The 14860-nt window shown below is 51.7% G+C and overlaps 2 protein-coding genes and 1 long non-coding RNA gene across 3 annotated transcripts in view; 1 reads left to right on the top strand and 2 right to left on the bottom strand.

Annotated features, from left to right (window-relative positions):
* CCNYL1 (cyclin Y like 1) overlaps positions 1-4394 on the top strand; it is a 33526-nt gene extending 29132 nt beyond the window's left edge. Inside the window, 1 exon segment of the mRNA XM_050340640.1 lies at positions 2641-4394. Coding sequence (XP_050196597.1) covers positions 2641-2757 — 117 coding nt within the window. The 3' untranslated portion in view covers positions 2758-4394.
* The window catches only part of LOC126653092 (uncharacterized), a 30127-nt gene that overhangs the window by 3189 nt on the left and 12078 nt on the right, over positions 1-14860 (bottom strand). The window lies entirely within an intron of this gene.
* Positions 7718-12351, bottom strand: FZD5 (frizzled class receptor 5). Its single transcript, XM_050340632.1, has one exon. It carries the CDS (start codon positions 12238-12240, stop codon positions 10510-10512), a length of 1731 nt encoding a protein of 576 aa, XP_050196589.1. The 5' UTR covers positions 12241-12351; the 3' UTR covers positions 7718-10509.

The raw sequence follows: 14860 nt of genomic DNA, 5'->3' as shown, positions 1-14860 counted from the left end.
AAACCATGCCTAGGCTAAGCTAGTATTCTGAGGAAAGGAAGGGTTTCAGAAGAGATTAGAGAAGTCCAGCAGATCGCAAAATAAAATGGATATTATTTTGGGAACCGTAGCTCAGCTAGGCTACTTAAGATGAAAGGATTAGTGTCATATGTAATGGATTGTCTGTCCTTCCCTGGTCACAGTCTGTATTCCAAGCACCTAGAGACAGTCACACTCGGCCCTTTCTAAATACTACCAGCTGAAGGTTTCCCACTGCATCCCACTGCACAGCTGCTTTTAGAGGGAGCACTCTTACTGCTCTCATGGTTTAATAAACCATTTGTCTGGGGACAGCTGCAGAAATAATGTGCTTCTTTTCATAACTTGTAGAACTTCACCTTTCCAAAGAAATGTTGCTTTAAGATAAACTTGTGGAATAGCCTCTTCTTGGGAATCCTTCAGAATGCCCAGAGGAATGTAAATGCAGATAACTGGCCCTTTCTGCTTGATGGGAAAGGCTGCCCTTCTGTGAGTCTCTGCAGCCTTCTTGGTGTGAAGGCACATTTTAAAAAACTTGAACTTTTGCAGAGTCAGTCTTCCTGGTTGATGGAGATATGTAAGACATTTTGAAGATTACCTGGGTTCCCAGGGAAATTTTCTTGTTGGATCAATGCAACCTTTCATCTGTCCAGGTTTAATTGATGATTCTGCATGTTATTTTGTTGACCTTTCAACAAAGGCATTACCACAGGCCCTGTGTACACTGATACCACAGCCCTTTTCAAGAGGGGTATGCTGTGGTATTCTTGGCTTATATTGTTCTGTTGTCCCACCCCCAATAATTCTGCCAAGTCCTAGGGTTTTTTATTTTGTCCCTGAAGTGGCTGAACTTTGGGAATAAGTGTGATCCCTCGTGGTCCTTCGGAATGATAGGTATGATATGCCTGTGAATTCCTCTATTTAAAGTTAAGCAATGCAACTCTTCTGCTTTGTCTCACCCTTGTTACTTGCACTTTAAGCTAACACTGTCACTAATTGTAAATGTGGTTGTAGGGCAGTTCATAGTCCACAGGAAATTGTTTACTGAACTGCTCAGTGCCCAGGCATAAGTGGATGATTTACAGATTGTGAGCCTGTTTTGTTTCTTCTTTCTTAGCATCTGGGGGCTCGGTATTCAAAACCAGAGTAATTTTCAGTACAGTATGTAATTTGCCATAATGTACTTACTAATGCATCTATATAGGACATTTTGGGATTTGATTCTAAAATTTGATAAATATTTAAACCATTTGCTAAAATTTTTAATTCCACTTTTTGGTTTGAAGCACGTGAGCAGTTGATATATAAAGCGGTAAATTAGTGAATTCCAGGGATTGAAAACTGATTTACACCATATGGGCGACTGGGGCTAAATATGTCAACACAGGTTGCTTTATGATTGATGTGCCAGCATTAAAGCAGGATGGAGAGTCTGTCTGGTCTTGCAGCAGGAGCTCACGCCGCCAGTGTCTCAAAGAATGCCACTCTTGAGCCAAATGCATGCCTCCAGAAGGTCGGCAGGAATAAATGTAAATAATTATTTTAAAACACACTTAGAACTTTATTCATGCTCAGAGTGCTTTTCACCTTTTGAACTTCCAGAACATAGGGCTGTGCTGAATGGGTGCTGCCTTAAAGGGAAGGTGTAGGCTTGTAGCTGGTCGCAGGACTCTGAGAGTTCATCTGGTGATAGGTAGTAAATTATTAATGGAAGTGAATGTTCAGGACTGAAATTCAGTTCAGCCTTTTAATATATGTATCCTTATTAATTTGCACTGATAATACCTGAAGGCTCCAATCAGAAATAGGCCTTGCAGGGGAGGACACACAATGTTTTTTGGACAATTTTGTTACTAGGATTTTAAATAAAAATTTGTTATTAGAATAGCTGCACCAGAATAAAGGCTTCTTGACTAGCTAGATGAGCCAGGCAGAGGCAAGCCAGTAAATGGATGAAAAAGCAGTTTAGCAGTTAAACACTAGGTTGTCCACATGTGCTAGTATTTAACTGCTGTAATAAAGTGCCATGGCTGCCCTCCCTTCTCAGACCTCTTCCAAGATATGATTGTGTGGGTGATCCTGGGAAGACCATGTTGGGGTAAGGTTGTAGAGAAAGTAAAGGCAAAACAGACATTGTAGTAGAACTTCATTTCCTAGGCTCGCTTGCACTGAGTGGCCAAAGGCAAGATGCCCAAGGGAGTGCAGAAACCTTTTCAGGTTGAACCTTTTTCTCATAGAAATGCCTGTGCACTGTTAAAATAGAGGGTTTTGTGCTGCTGTGTACATCAGACCCAGCTACCCGCTGCAGTTTTCAACATAACTTCCTCAAACTTTTAAGTCTGAAATGGATCCAAGTTTTCCATTAGATAGTGAACTAGTAAAGGAAAGAAGATACTTGATTATAGAAACCACTCCCCTTCTTTAGGTCTTACTTTCTGATGGCTGGGGTTCATGTTAGCATGGGGACAGACCCCCTTAATATTTTCCCTCCAGAGTAGTTCTTTGCAGCATCACTGCTGCAGAGCACCTGTGCTGTTGGTATTGCACTTGTAAAACTTCCCTTGAAACGTTTGAACTTTTCTAATGTGTGCTTTTCATTTTGTCTCTGAACGTGGTATCCAGGCTATCTCCCGGCTGTGTGAAGACAAATACAAAGACTTGTCAAAAGCTGCTATGAGACGATCTTTCAGTGCTGATAACTTAGTTGGTATCCGCCGTTCTAATGCCATCCTCTCCTGAGGAGAGAGAAAAGTGCAGCACCATGAACCAGCATCCATATGAATCGGAGGAATGCCACCACTCCATGCACACAAGCCAGCAGTGATGGTGTCTTCCAGCAAAAGGAGGAGAGGAGGGTAAATTAGCCAAGGGAGCCCAGAGCTTGAGGAGCATACTTGGTGCAAAAATCAAGACCTTTGTCAAACCAACTCTCTCCTCCTTCTTATGTATCCAGAGGTGCAAAAACAAACTTATCTCCTTCTCTCCCCCACAGATGTTTGCTTACTATGTAGGCCTATAGCTGTGAACTCTTGAGGTTTTTAATAATAAGTAGTTTTAAATTTTAGAATTTAAACACTAACCACATGACTATAGTTACAATGTTCTTCCCTCCTCTCTCCTGTCATCCAGAGTCTCACTGCATTTATATTTCAGGTCAATGCAGTGTTAACAAAAAAACAACACAAAATGTGGGACTCTTAAAGTATAAAGCCACTCTGGAGCTGAAAACAGTAGCATAGACACGTGTTGATGGTTTTTCCCTGGTTTGGCTACTAAAAGCTGCTATTATTGGTGATGTGTTCATACCAAGAAGCTGCCCAGCAGGAAGGAATTCCAACTCTGCACCCACAACTTCACTCCAGTAGAGATTGTCAAAAGACTTTGAATGTTTTGACTGGGGACAGAGATATGGTTTTATGTATTGTTAAAATGTATAGGGTCCATGCTGCATTTCTTGTGAATTATGGTGCTTCTCTCATTTTCTAATACTTATATTGCTCTGGAAGAGATGTAATCTGTGTATTTTTCTGAGGCATTGAATGACAAAGTTGGTCTGGAAACATCATCACCATCCCAAACAGTGTAGCAATCCAGTGGTGAATGGCGTGTGTGCAGCACTGCTTCTCTGAGTTCTACTGCAGATCTCTTGTGCTAAATACAGTGGAGTTCCTAAAGCTGATATTGTGCATCCATCTGGCTCTCCTTGGGTTTCAGTTTCCTGGGAGGAATTTACATTCATAATGAGACAATAAAGAGTTTGAGAATCGTGGACTACCTAAGAAGGTAGATGAAAAAATATTGTGTTCAATTGAGAATCATCAAAAAGCTTTCTATAAACCCTATTTTTTTTTCCCAAAGTGAATTTTATCTTGTGCAACTGCTCTAGAGGCTTGGGGTTTGCTCTTTCTGAGACTTTGGAACAGCGCTTACTTTCAGGCTCTGAAACTGAACTCTAAACAGGATAAGTATTATTAGACTCTTCCTGTTACAAGCCTTTGTAGTATCTTCCCTTCTTGGATCCAAATAGGTTCTAGGCGGTGTGTCCTAGGAGCAGATCTCTCTCCAAATGGCATGGGTTTTGTGCACTTCCTCATACAGCCAAGGCCCAGAAACTTACACTGAATAACAAGTCCATGTGCCTTTGGGAGTGGGGCTGTCTGAGTGCCATCATCAGTTTGGCTGCACTCAGCTATTAAAATGATGCATACAGCCTTTTGCAGTGTGCAAATATGCCAGGCCCTGGCTCCCAAATCCATGGAACTTGGCACTTCAGGTATTGATCACAGTTCAATTTTGAAAATAACACTACATCTTCAGGTTTTTCCTTTCTCATGTTTGTATTAAAAGAAAAGCTAATAAACTCTATTTTAATTAAAGTTAAATGTGAAGGGTGTGTTCTGTTCAGGTGTTGGATTCCATTTCCCCTCACGAGTATTTGGTGCTGTGCAGCTTCTCTCAAGTAGGAAAAGAAAGAAAAACCCCAGTGGGGTGTGTTAAGTCCCCTCAGTTCCCCATACCAGCCCCTCTCCTTCATTTTACCCCAGTGATTTGGGAATGCCTGGGAGCAGGCAGCAGGGGTCGTGTGGCAGCTGTGAGTGGGGCTGGGGCAGCCGGAGGCCTGGTGGGTGCAGTCCTGCATGGCTGCCCAGCTGTTCCCACATGGGTTTGGGCTGCTCAAATAACCCCTCACTAACACTTTCTTTGCACTCAAATGGCCTTTAAGGAGGGCCAGTCTCTCTGGAGGCGACTTGATGTTTTTTAAGTCCTCCCTTGAGGAGCAGTAAATTGGAAGCTACAAGTGACCACCTCCTGGATTGACTTGTGACCTAATTGCTAACGAGCTTTGCTTCCCTCAGCACCACCAGGTGCCTTCAGCTGTGTGGGATTGGTCTGGTGCACTTGGCTGTGGGCTGGTGTGCTCACTGTGAGGGGCTCAGCAGAGACTGGGGGCACTCACCTTTTTGTGCCAAATGATCTTTCTGCTGATCTGGATGTCAGGTGAATGACAACTCAAGCTGATGGCTGCTTCTGCAGTACATCCTGCAGGAGACTGCTGCTCCAGACTTAATTTTGCTTCAAATCTTACCTGGCTTTAGTCTTACTGTAGCCCAGAGCACATTCCCAATGGGATTTTGACCTGTTCAGCAGATGCTAAACAGGCCTGAACTTCAACTTGACTTCTTAAGAGAGAAAAAGTCACAATTCCATTTAACATTCTGGTCCCCTTGAAAGAGTTACACTCTGAAAAAAAACACAGCTAGTATATTTCTTAGCTAAACAATAAAAAGTAAACCATACAGCTCCCTTTTGCAGGAATAAGTAGAGTGTTTCAGAAGGAATTACATTTAGGTGGTTCTGCTGGACAATGAACTGGGGGAGGGAGGGGTACCCTCCAACTTGAACTATTCTTAATATGTTGGCAGCACTTCTCTCAAAGAGGCAAAAGAAAAATTACCATCATGGTTAGAAAACTGTAATTACAGAGACTGTTACCTACCTCTGCTGCCAGGGAAGGGCAACCAGCTACAGAATCAATGTACCTTGTTTTTCTTAGCCCAACAGCTGAGTAATATTTAATCTATGTTGGGGTGACCGCTGCCTGCTTTCAGTTCCAGGGCAGCACTCCCCATCTGGCACTAAATGCTGTTTGCAGAGACAATTGCTGCGCTGTGGCCCAGCAGGAGAAACGTGAGCACCAACAATAACAGGAGCAGCGTGCTGGCGGTCAGCAGGGGCAGGAAGCCATGGAGGTGTTTGTGGGCTACATGATGCCCTTGGGCTTCAGCAGCCCTTTCCCTTTGTGTACAGGGGCTGTTTATTTTGTTTCCAAGGGAATTTTATGAGAACTACTTCACCATGGGTTTGGCAATTAAGAGGACAGGCACTTGAGGGAGGGAATAAATGTCAAGACCATTGCTTCTGGATAAGGATAGAGGCGTCAAGCATAACCTGAGCAAGCAGAAGAGGACAGAAGAGCAATTGAGGCAAGAGCTTGCACAAGGGGTTGGCAGGCGTGCCCAGGGCAGGGTGAACTACTGAGTTCAGAGCTCAGCACTGGGCAGGCTGCAGCCCCCATCCTGTGCTGGGATTTCCCACAGCACAGTAATGCAAGAGCATTACCCAGGACTGGCATTCCGTATTGTTATCTGGGAAAACTACACTTGCACCAAATGAGTTGTTTGACAACATACAGTGAATTACAGGGTGCTGCCAAAGTGACTGTAATGCACTCGCTCACACCTACCCCTCTCAATTGACTAGCTAACAAAAGAGCACTTACCTGGCTCACCATGGGCCTGTTTGTTTTAGAATCGGAAAAGTCAGGCTGCCTTCATGGACAAGGCATTTTCTAGGTGAAATAACTACTTGGGCTTCTGCTTGATGACATTAAAACCTATTTGAAAAGCCACGTGGTCCCCATGCCATCAGACACGGTCATTCCCCACATCACCCCAGACTGAAATTGTGCCACATTTGCACTGCTGAACCCCAGGGAAGGCAGCGACTACCTCGAGGCTGGCCTAAGTTGCCCAAGTGGAACATGGAGAGCACAAGCATTAGGCCGGGCTGTGCAGGTGCTCACAGGAACAGAGTCCTGCAGGTGAGTCACACGGCTCCCTGCAGGAAAGGCCCTTCCCTTGCTCGGAAACCATGGCTGGAGGTAGGCGGTGCACGGCAGCGCTGCCAAACTCCTGTTTACTGAGGAGCTGAGGACACAACAGCTTCCTGGGAGGCAGCAAGGACAACAAGGCTGCCGGCAAGGTGATGGAAGCAGGCAGCGAGTGTCCACAGCGTGTTGGGAAGAACCTGATGCTGAAATGGTGCGTGTCACCTCCAGACCCCAAAACTGTTGCCCTTCAAGTGATAGGATTAGCCCCAACAGTATGTTTTGCCTGTACTTGAGCAAAGGGGAGGCAGATCCCGGAGGAATCAGGTGAGTCAAGCTGTGGGGCTGCTTCCAGTAAGAGATCCTATCTAGTGGGACCTGGTGTGTGCCTACACACCTAACTAGATAGCACAGTCCTGCACCATTAGTCACTGTGGAGCCAGCCTTAACCCCTTGCTGTCCCTCCAAAAGTGCTCCTCTCAACAGGAGGGATCGCACAGCAGATGGCAAGGAGAACACCCAAATCGGTGTGCAGCATCCTGCTTGGCTAAGAGCTGTCATCTGCTTAGCCTCAGAAGTATCAAAGGGCACCTCTTCAGGGCCTGATCTCAGCACAGGGCGAGGGATTGATACTGTGCAAACTGCAGAACGCAAATAAAAGTTGATAGTTAACCCTCTTTTACCAGTGAGGCGTGACCTTGGCCTGTCAGGGAAAGGCACTGTCAGCGAGGTCACGGGCACAGCCAGCAGCACAGCCAGCACAGCCCCCCTGGGGATGAGCTCAGCTCAGTGCAGATCCAGGCTGGGACCTCGGTGCCATGGTGGGCCACAGCGTGCCAGCGGTGAGGGCGCGGGTGTGTGACATCCTCTGTGCCAAGGGCAGCTGTGCGTGGGGTTTGTGCACATGGAACATGCTATTCCTGCGCCACTCCAGTGTAGTTGCCTCACCAGTTCCCCAGGATCCCCAGTAATAAGAGCCCTGCACAGCCCTCCACCACATGGCTCCCAGTCCCCCCCACAGCTAAGTTTTTAAGGTCATTAATATTCTAACAAGCAGAAGGAAAGAAAACACCACACACTGATTTTCTTTGTCCTCATAAATAACTAATCTTGATACTTCTCTTTGAATAAAATTTCTTCAGCTTTTCACAAAATATAGTACAGTAATTTAAACATTGAACAGCATCAGTAACAAAAGAGGCAAAACCCAACATGTAAATTGGCTACAAGAGACGGGGCACACAGCAACAGCTCCTTCCCCCCTCCTGCCACTTGTTGCTGAGAAGCCAGGCTCGGACACGAGTTGATTGTATTACCCTACCATAGGATCAAAGCTGAAATGCTCTTGCATTTTTCAACAGGCAACGGTTTGTAGCTAATCTTGGATTTCTTTACACAGTCAGTTGCACTTCGGAAAAAACAAAAACAACAAAATACCACCTTTGACATGGTTTTGTTCATTGTATTGCATGATGTGTGTTTAGCTGTATCTACAAAAGGCACTATAGGAAGAGAGGAGTCCAGCGAGGTGGACTGGAGCAGGTTGGAATCATTTAATGCCCTGGATTACAACACGAGACTACCCACAGCGTCTCTGTACCTGACCTGCCTCACTGCAGAGAACACACCTGTCCCTAACCCGTATCAAAGGTCACTACAGCTTCTGTATGTACAAGCTAGGCTATAATACAACAATTTACAGTCTGTATCACAACATGGTGCAATTCTATCTGCGATAAAGTACTGCAACACACTGGAGGGAGCGAGCCCTGTCACAAGAGTGCAGATTTGTGCGTCTGAACAGTCCCTGCTGAGCCTTCAGTCCCTGCACCACTGGCTCCTCTGGCCTGGACGCCCCAGAGACACTCATGTGGTACCTTGGCAGTACCTTTATCAAGAGATGTGCCACTTGAGTGTCTCCTCACTTCACAGGCTTTGGTTTTAAAGTGAGGTGGAAACCTCTTTGACTGAAATGGTCCAAGGGTGTTGGGAACAGCCTCAGATCCTTGCAGTCCTGCGGGAGCAAAGCCAGTGCTGTTCTCCAGTGCTTGAGCAGCCGGGTCACAGTGCCACGCTTGAAGGAGGGCAAAAAGGATTTGAGTAATGGCTGGACAGTTACACACGTGATCACTACTTGGGGCAGGAAAAAAAAAGAAATAAATTAAAAACTGGGTGCTTTCACAAGTGGTCTGAAGCCAGAAGCAGCCGCTTTTTGCCAGCTGTGCCTCATCCCGTGCCACAGCTGGAGCCCCTTGCCCTTGCTGTGCTCGGTGACGTTGATAACAGGGCCCCCCCGCCATAATTCTACTTATCGACACCCAGCTGTCACCACCACTTCATGCCGGGCACTGGTTCTGTCAGTGCTCAGCTGCTGCCTGATCTGGGGAAGGAAAAAAGGCTTGGGAAGTTGGAAGGAAAGAAGCACGAGCGCTTAGCTAAATTTTCCCAAATTAACTGCTCACTCTCAAACCTGGCATTGTTTCCGGCAGACGCACAGCTTTGAAAAAAGCAGCAAGAAGTATTGAAGCCGACTGGCTGGAAAACCCAGCTGCTGCTCAGGAGAGACAGCCTGGCTCAGAAACCCCAACGTGCAGACACTACTCTCTGCAGGGATTCAACCCCCCCTTTTAGGGTTGGTTGTGCCACGCTCAGCTGCTGAGCCACATGCCACAACTGGCAGGCTGGCAGGCAGGGCACCAGGCCTGCTCACCTAGCCCCAGGTAACCCACACAGCACGAGCGAGACATGAGAAACTCACCCTGCTGCAGAGGAGAGAGGTGCAGAGCAGCAGCAGGCCCTTCCCAGAGCACACGGCAGCTCCTGAGAACGCTGCTCTTGGAGCCAGAGCTGGCGCTGCCCAGGGCTCCTTGTGAGCCTCATGCTGGGACAGCAGCCTCATCACCGGCACAGCCCCACGGCTCTCCGGGGCTGCTCCATGGGCAGTGGAGCTGCCCATCCCAGGGGATGAGCAGGGAGTCACTTCTGCCGAGCTGCCCACCAGCACCAGCTCCTGCCCGTCCCTGAGCCCCTGGCACGGAGGGGAGCCGGCACGTGCTTGCCCCGGGCAGAAGGGACCATGAGGGGTCACCTGGTCCCCGCCTGTGCTGCAGACAATTGGGACCTTGTCCCTGCCTGCCTTGAGGGCCGGGTGACAGATCCCGTCCACGGCCCTTCCTCCTGCACTGCCACCACCTGCGAAGCCCCCAGCCCGCGTACCTCCTTCGCTCCCGCTCAGCGTGACCTGCTGCCCGAGCAGGGCCAGGCGGCTGCCTCATGCCAGGGGCCCTCAGCCCTCTCCTCCGAAGTACACAGCTGTGCCTGGGGGCTCCAGGGGCCCTGGGGGCAGTGCCCTGGGGGCCCAGGGAGGCAGCCCCTCTGCCAGCTCTCCCTGACCCCCTCACACCCTCCAGGCTCTGGTGAGCAGCTCAGTACCAGTGCCAGCACCACCTGGGGTCGGGGTCCACCATCCACCCTGCCTGCTGCAGCTCTGCCCCTCACCCAGGAGCTGGCAAGACCTGCCCAGAGGCTTTCTGTGGGATACAAATCAATGCTCGAGGGATACCTGCCACCTGATTGGCCCACAGGCAGCAGCACCCCAGGACCCCAGCCAGGGTGTTGGACCCTCAAATGGCACATACATGGCAGTGCCAGGCTCCAGGCCTCCCTGTCCCTCTGCCCCCACATCACTGGCAGCACCTCTCCCTGCCCTGCCTGGGGCCGCGGCTGCTCCGTGCCCCGCGGGTGCACACACTCGGTCCCAGGCAGCACCGCCACGGTGGGGCTGAGGGTGCCAGGGGTGGCCCAGCTCTCACCCCCTCTTCTGTGGCCCAGGGTCTTTGCAACCCTCTCCTCCCTGTGGCTGGGGTCACTGAGGCTCCCTCCGGTCACACATGGGACAGCGGGACCTGCTTGTGGTAGGAGGCCATGCTGGGCAGCACCGTCCTGCCAGCCAGCGCCGGGCTGGCCTCACCATACACGGAGGCGCCCACGGGCTTCCTGGCCTGGCAGCACCGGGCGGTGAAGCGCCTCCAGGACTCGAGTGTCTTGCCAGACCAGATCCAAACACCAGAGGTGATGCCCACCACAAGGCACATGAAGTACTTGAGCATGAAGACGGCATAGTCAGGCTTGGGGCGGTGAGGGTCCCCCGGGCAGGAGCAGTTCTGCGCCTGCTCCCACGCCTCCCGGTTGTGCTGCTCGTAGATGTAGCAGGCGATGACGATGGTGGCCGGCACAGTGTAGAGCACGGTGAAGATGCCGATGCGGATCATCAGCTTCTCCAGCTTGTCAGTTTTGGTGCCGCCCTGCTTGATCACACTGCGGATGCGGAAGAGTGAGATGAAACCAGCCAGCAGGAAAAGGCTGCCGGTGAAGAGATAAACCACTAGTGGTGCCAACACAAAGCCCCGCAGGTTCTCCAGGCTCTGGTTGCCCACATAGCAAACCCCAGCCACCGGATCACCATCCACGGAGCTGAGTGCCAGTACAGCAATGGATTTGGCGCTGGGGATGAGCCAGGCAGCCAGGTGGAAGTACTGTGAGTAGCCAGCAATGGCCTCATTGCCCCACTTCATGCCAGCAGCCAGGAACCAGGTGAGGGACAGGATGACCCACCAGATAGAGCTGGCCATGCCGAAAAAGTAGAGGAGAAGGAAAACCACAGTGCAGAGAGCAGGGCCCGTGGTCTCATAATGGATGTGGTGGTGCTCCGGGTTGCAAGCCACGTTGGCATGTCCTGCCACCAGCCGCACGATGTAGCCCACGGAGACGAAGAGGTAGCAAGCAGAGAGGAAGATGATGGGGCGCTCGGGGTACTTGAAGCGCTCCATGTCAATGAGGAAGGTGGCCACGGTGGTAGAGGTGGAGAGGAAGCAGAGGATGGACCAGAGGCCGATCCAGAAGGTGGCAAAGGTCTTCTCATCCTGGGTAAAGTAGGGCTGGTAGCAGGGAATGGCACAGTTGAGTACCTTTCCGGTCCTGATGCGGTTGTACAGCGGATGGGACTCCTTGGAGATGTGGATAAGGGGCGCTTTGCACTTGCAAGTCTGAGCACAGTCCAGCCCCGAGGGCCGCTGCCCATCAAGCGGTGTCAGGTTTTTGGCCATGTCCTTGGCAGGGCGCGTCGGCTTCCCAAAGAAAGGCGGCAGGGTGGTTGCTTCCGTGTGGTTGTATCCCATGCAGAGCACCTCGGAGTCCCCCAGAACAGGCAGGTTGTCGCAGCTCATCCTCTCGGGCCAGGCGAAGCCGTACTGCTGCATGATGGGCGAGCAGCCGGCCTTGGCCCGCTCGCAGACGGAGCGGCAGGGAGGCAGCGGCTTGGTGTAGTCGGACAGGCAGATGGGGGTGTACATGCTGCAGAGAAAGAAGCGCAGGTCCGGGGAGCACTGGATCTCCACCAGCGGCCAGAACTGGTGCACCTCCAGCCCGGCTTCGTCCTGCGTGTCGTGGTTGAACTGGTTGGGCATGTAGGTGAGGTTGTAGCCGATGCCCTTGCACATCGGCACCGTGATCTCCTGGCACACCAGCGCCTTGGAGGCGGCGCGCCCCGCCGCCGGCAGCCCGAGCAGCAGCGGCAGCCCCAGCAGCAGCGGCACCGGCAGCCGCCGGCCGCCCATCGCCGCCGCGCGTCCTACCGCCGCCGCATGTCCTGGCACCTGCCGCCGCCGCGCCGGGAGCGGGGCCCCGCCGGGAGCGCGACCGGCACCGCCGCCACCGCCGCCGCCGCCGCCACCTGCGCTCTGGGGCGGGCGGGCGACTCCGCGCCGCGCCGCGCCCGCGCCCCGCCCGCGGAACGCCCCGGGAACGCCCCCGCCGCTGGACCCGCCCCGCCGGGGCTCCCCGGGGCCGCCCCCGCCCGCGGCTCCGAGTGCGGGGGCGGCGGATCGGGGCGTCCCGCCGGGACACTGCTCGGCCCCGGCCCCCCCGCCCCGCCCGCCGGGCGCGTCCCTCCGTCCCCGCCCGCCGGCGCTCGGAGTCCCGCGGCGGCCCGGGAGCGGGAGAAGGGAGAAGGTGGCGGTGCTGCCAAACCTGTGACCGCTCCGCCCCCGGCTCCGTGTCTGTGCGGGGATCCCAACGCCTTCCCCTCTTGTCCGCCGGGCCCCTGCCGAGGCCCGGGACCCCCCGAGTGGGCGCGAAGAGCCCAGCGGGCCGCGGCGGGAGGAGGAGGGCAGGCGGTGCCCGCGCTGCCGCTTCGCCCCCTCCTCGTCGGGCCCTTCAGCCCCTCTCCGCGGGAGGGGGCCGCGGCCGTGGCCCCGCCACAAGGGGATGGGGACGAACGGGGGCAAACTCTGGGCAGCGGAAGGGAAGGGTGCAGAGGTCCTGCCCGCGTTTGCTTTGCTCCGGCAATGGTACATCAAGCCGGGTACAAGTGGGGCACGGCAGCATCTACCGCCGCCGCCTCCCGCCGATGCCCGCTCCCAGCTGCTCAGCGAGGCAGCGCTCCCGGCTCCCAGAAAGCTGAGCCGCGGCGGGAAGGAAACTGTTCCCTGCCCGGGTGCAGCAGCTGTGCTGCCACATTCCCAGCCGGGACTCCGGTCGCCCGCCGCTCCGCCTCGGAGCCGCGTTCCCAGCCCCTTCCTTTCCTCCCGGGCAGGGGCAGGTGCTGGGACGCAGCGCGATCGAACGACGAGACCGTGGGGATCCCGGGCTCCTGCCAGGACCACCGCGGTGGTCACGCTCAGCTGCCTGACTGCGAGGAATTCCAATCCTCCAATCCATGCATTCTCAAACACCTAAATTACCAGCCTGGTTTTCAGCGGCTTCCCCTGAAAGCCCTGAAGCCCACAGCATGTTCAAGGCACATAGGGGAACAGACCCACTTCAGAAGCCAGATTTGGGAGTCAGAGGCTGCAGCTGCTGTGGCAGAGTCGGTTTTCTGGCCAAGGCGGAAGGCTGCTCCCGAGCCCTTGCACAGGAGCTCCTCACTCCTTCTCAGGGGATGTGGATGGAAGGGCAACATGAACCAAAAGTACTTCTCATCCAGCACTTGCTGTGCTAGTCAAGACATACCCACAGCACATCACAGACACAAGACAGCTCACATTTGGATGCTAAGGAACACCAACACCCAATATCTCATGCATCCAAAATAACTCTAACTGCATCCAGAGCCCACAAATAAAAGACTCAAAACGTGACCTAGCTCCTGCCTTCCTCCCAGAGGTAAAATGTGGCTTGCCTGTTGCTCTGTGGCCAGTAGGTGATGTACCTATGGACAGAGCACTGACAGTAAGTATGCTGCTACCATTCACCAGTTGTCAGGGATTTTAAGGCCATCCCTGAAATCCTTTGTGTCCACACATCTACCCATCCTAGGCATGCATATCATTTGGCACTGTCAACCTTGATGCTTAACAACTTTAAAACAAACAAACAAACAAACAAATTTAGAGCTTTACACTCGAAGTTTTACCCAGTAATAAAGCTATACACAAGAGAATTACAAGTCACATGTTCCTTTGGAAGATAGTGGCATATCCATGTAGCAGGAGTCATAACTTTTAATTCTCCCCAACAATGAGTTTCTGTGAACTAGCAGCCCAGCAGAAAGCAATCACAGACAGTTTCATTATGGCTTTCAGTTGATTATCCAAATTATAGCTGAGAGCAGAGGGCAGCCTTTTTATTATCATCATTGCTGTACAATTAGAAAATGCTGATGAAGCTCCACAAGAGCAGAAATTCACTTTTCTGATGGCATTTTTCATTTTTCTAAGCATTCCCCTGGGCAATATCTTGGTTTGGTTTGACACGCAATGGGGAACAGGTACATAGGTGGGAAGGGAGAAGATGAGAAGAGGAAAATGGGGCAGCTCCTCATCTCAGTTAATCTATCAGCTTCTGTAGCCTGGTTCAGGTTTTGCCACTCCTCCAGATGTATCTAATTCCTAGAGCCTGGCTGTAAATAATGCTGTGTTTGCTACACTGGGGACACATAAAATCCAATTAAGAGCCAGGTAGACATCTGTTGTCTTGCTCTGTGCTTCTGTTTCCTTTTTGTTTTTCATGAATACGTAGCAGAGCAACCAGAACAGGATTAAATACGGTGTAAGTGCCAGTACAATTGATAGGCTTGTTACTCATCTCTTTGGTACAGTGTGAGAATACAGTGCATTATGTGCATCCAGCAGTACCAGTGACAGAAGTTGTATCTGCACAAAATTTACTGTGCCAAACCCTGGACACAAGAAAAAAAAAAGTGTTTCCTGCCCCTAAGAAAATGCTTTTGTTGTTAAG

This window comes from Myiozetetes cayanensis, unplaced genomic scaffold (genome assembly GCF_022539395.1).
Source record: "Myiozetetes cayanensis isolate MyiCay16 unplaced genomic scaffold, myiCay2020 scf9, whole genome shotgun sequence".
Taxonomy (NCBI): domain Eukaryota; kingdom Metazoa; phylum Chordata; class Aves; order Passeriformes; family Tyrannidae; genus Myiozetetes; species Myiozetetes cayanensis.
The sequence above is the reverse complement of the archived record's forward strand: the minus strand, read 5'-3'. Positions and strand labels throughout refer to the sequence as shown.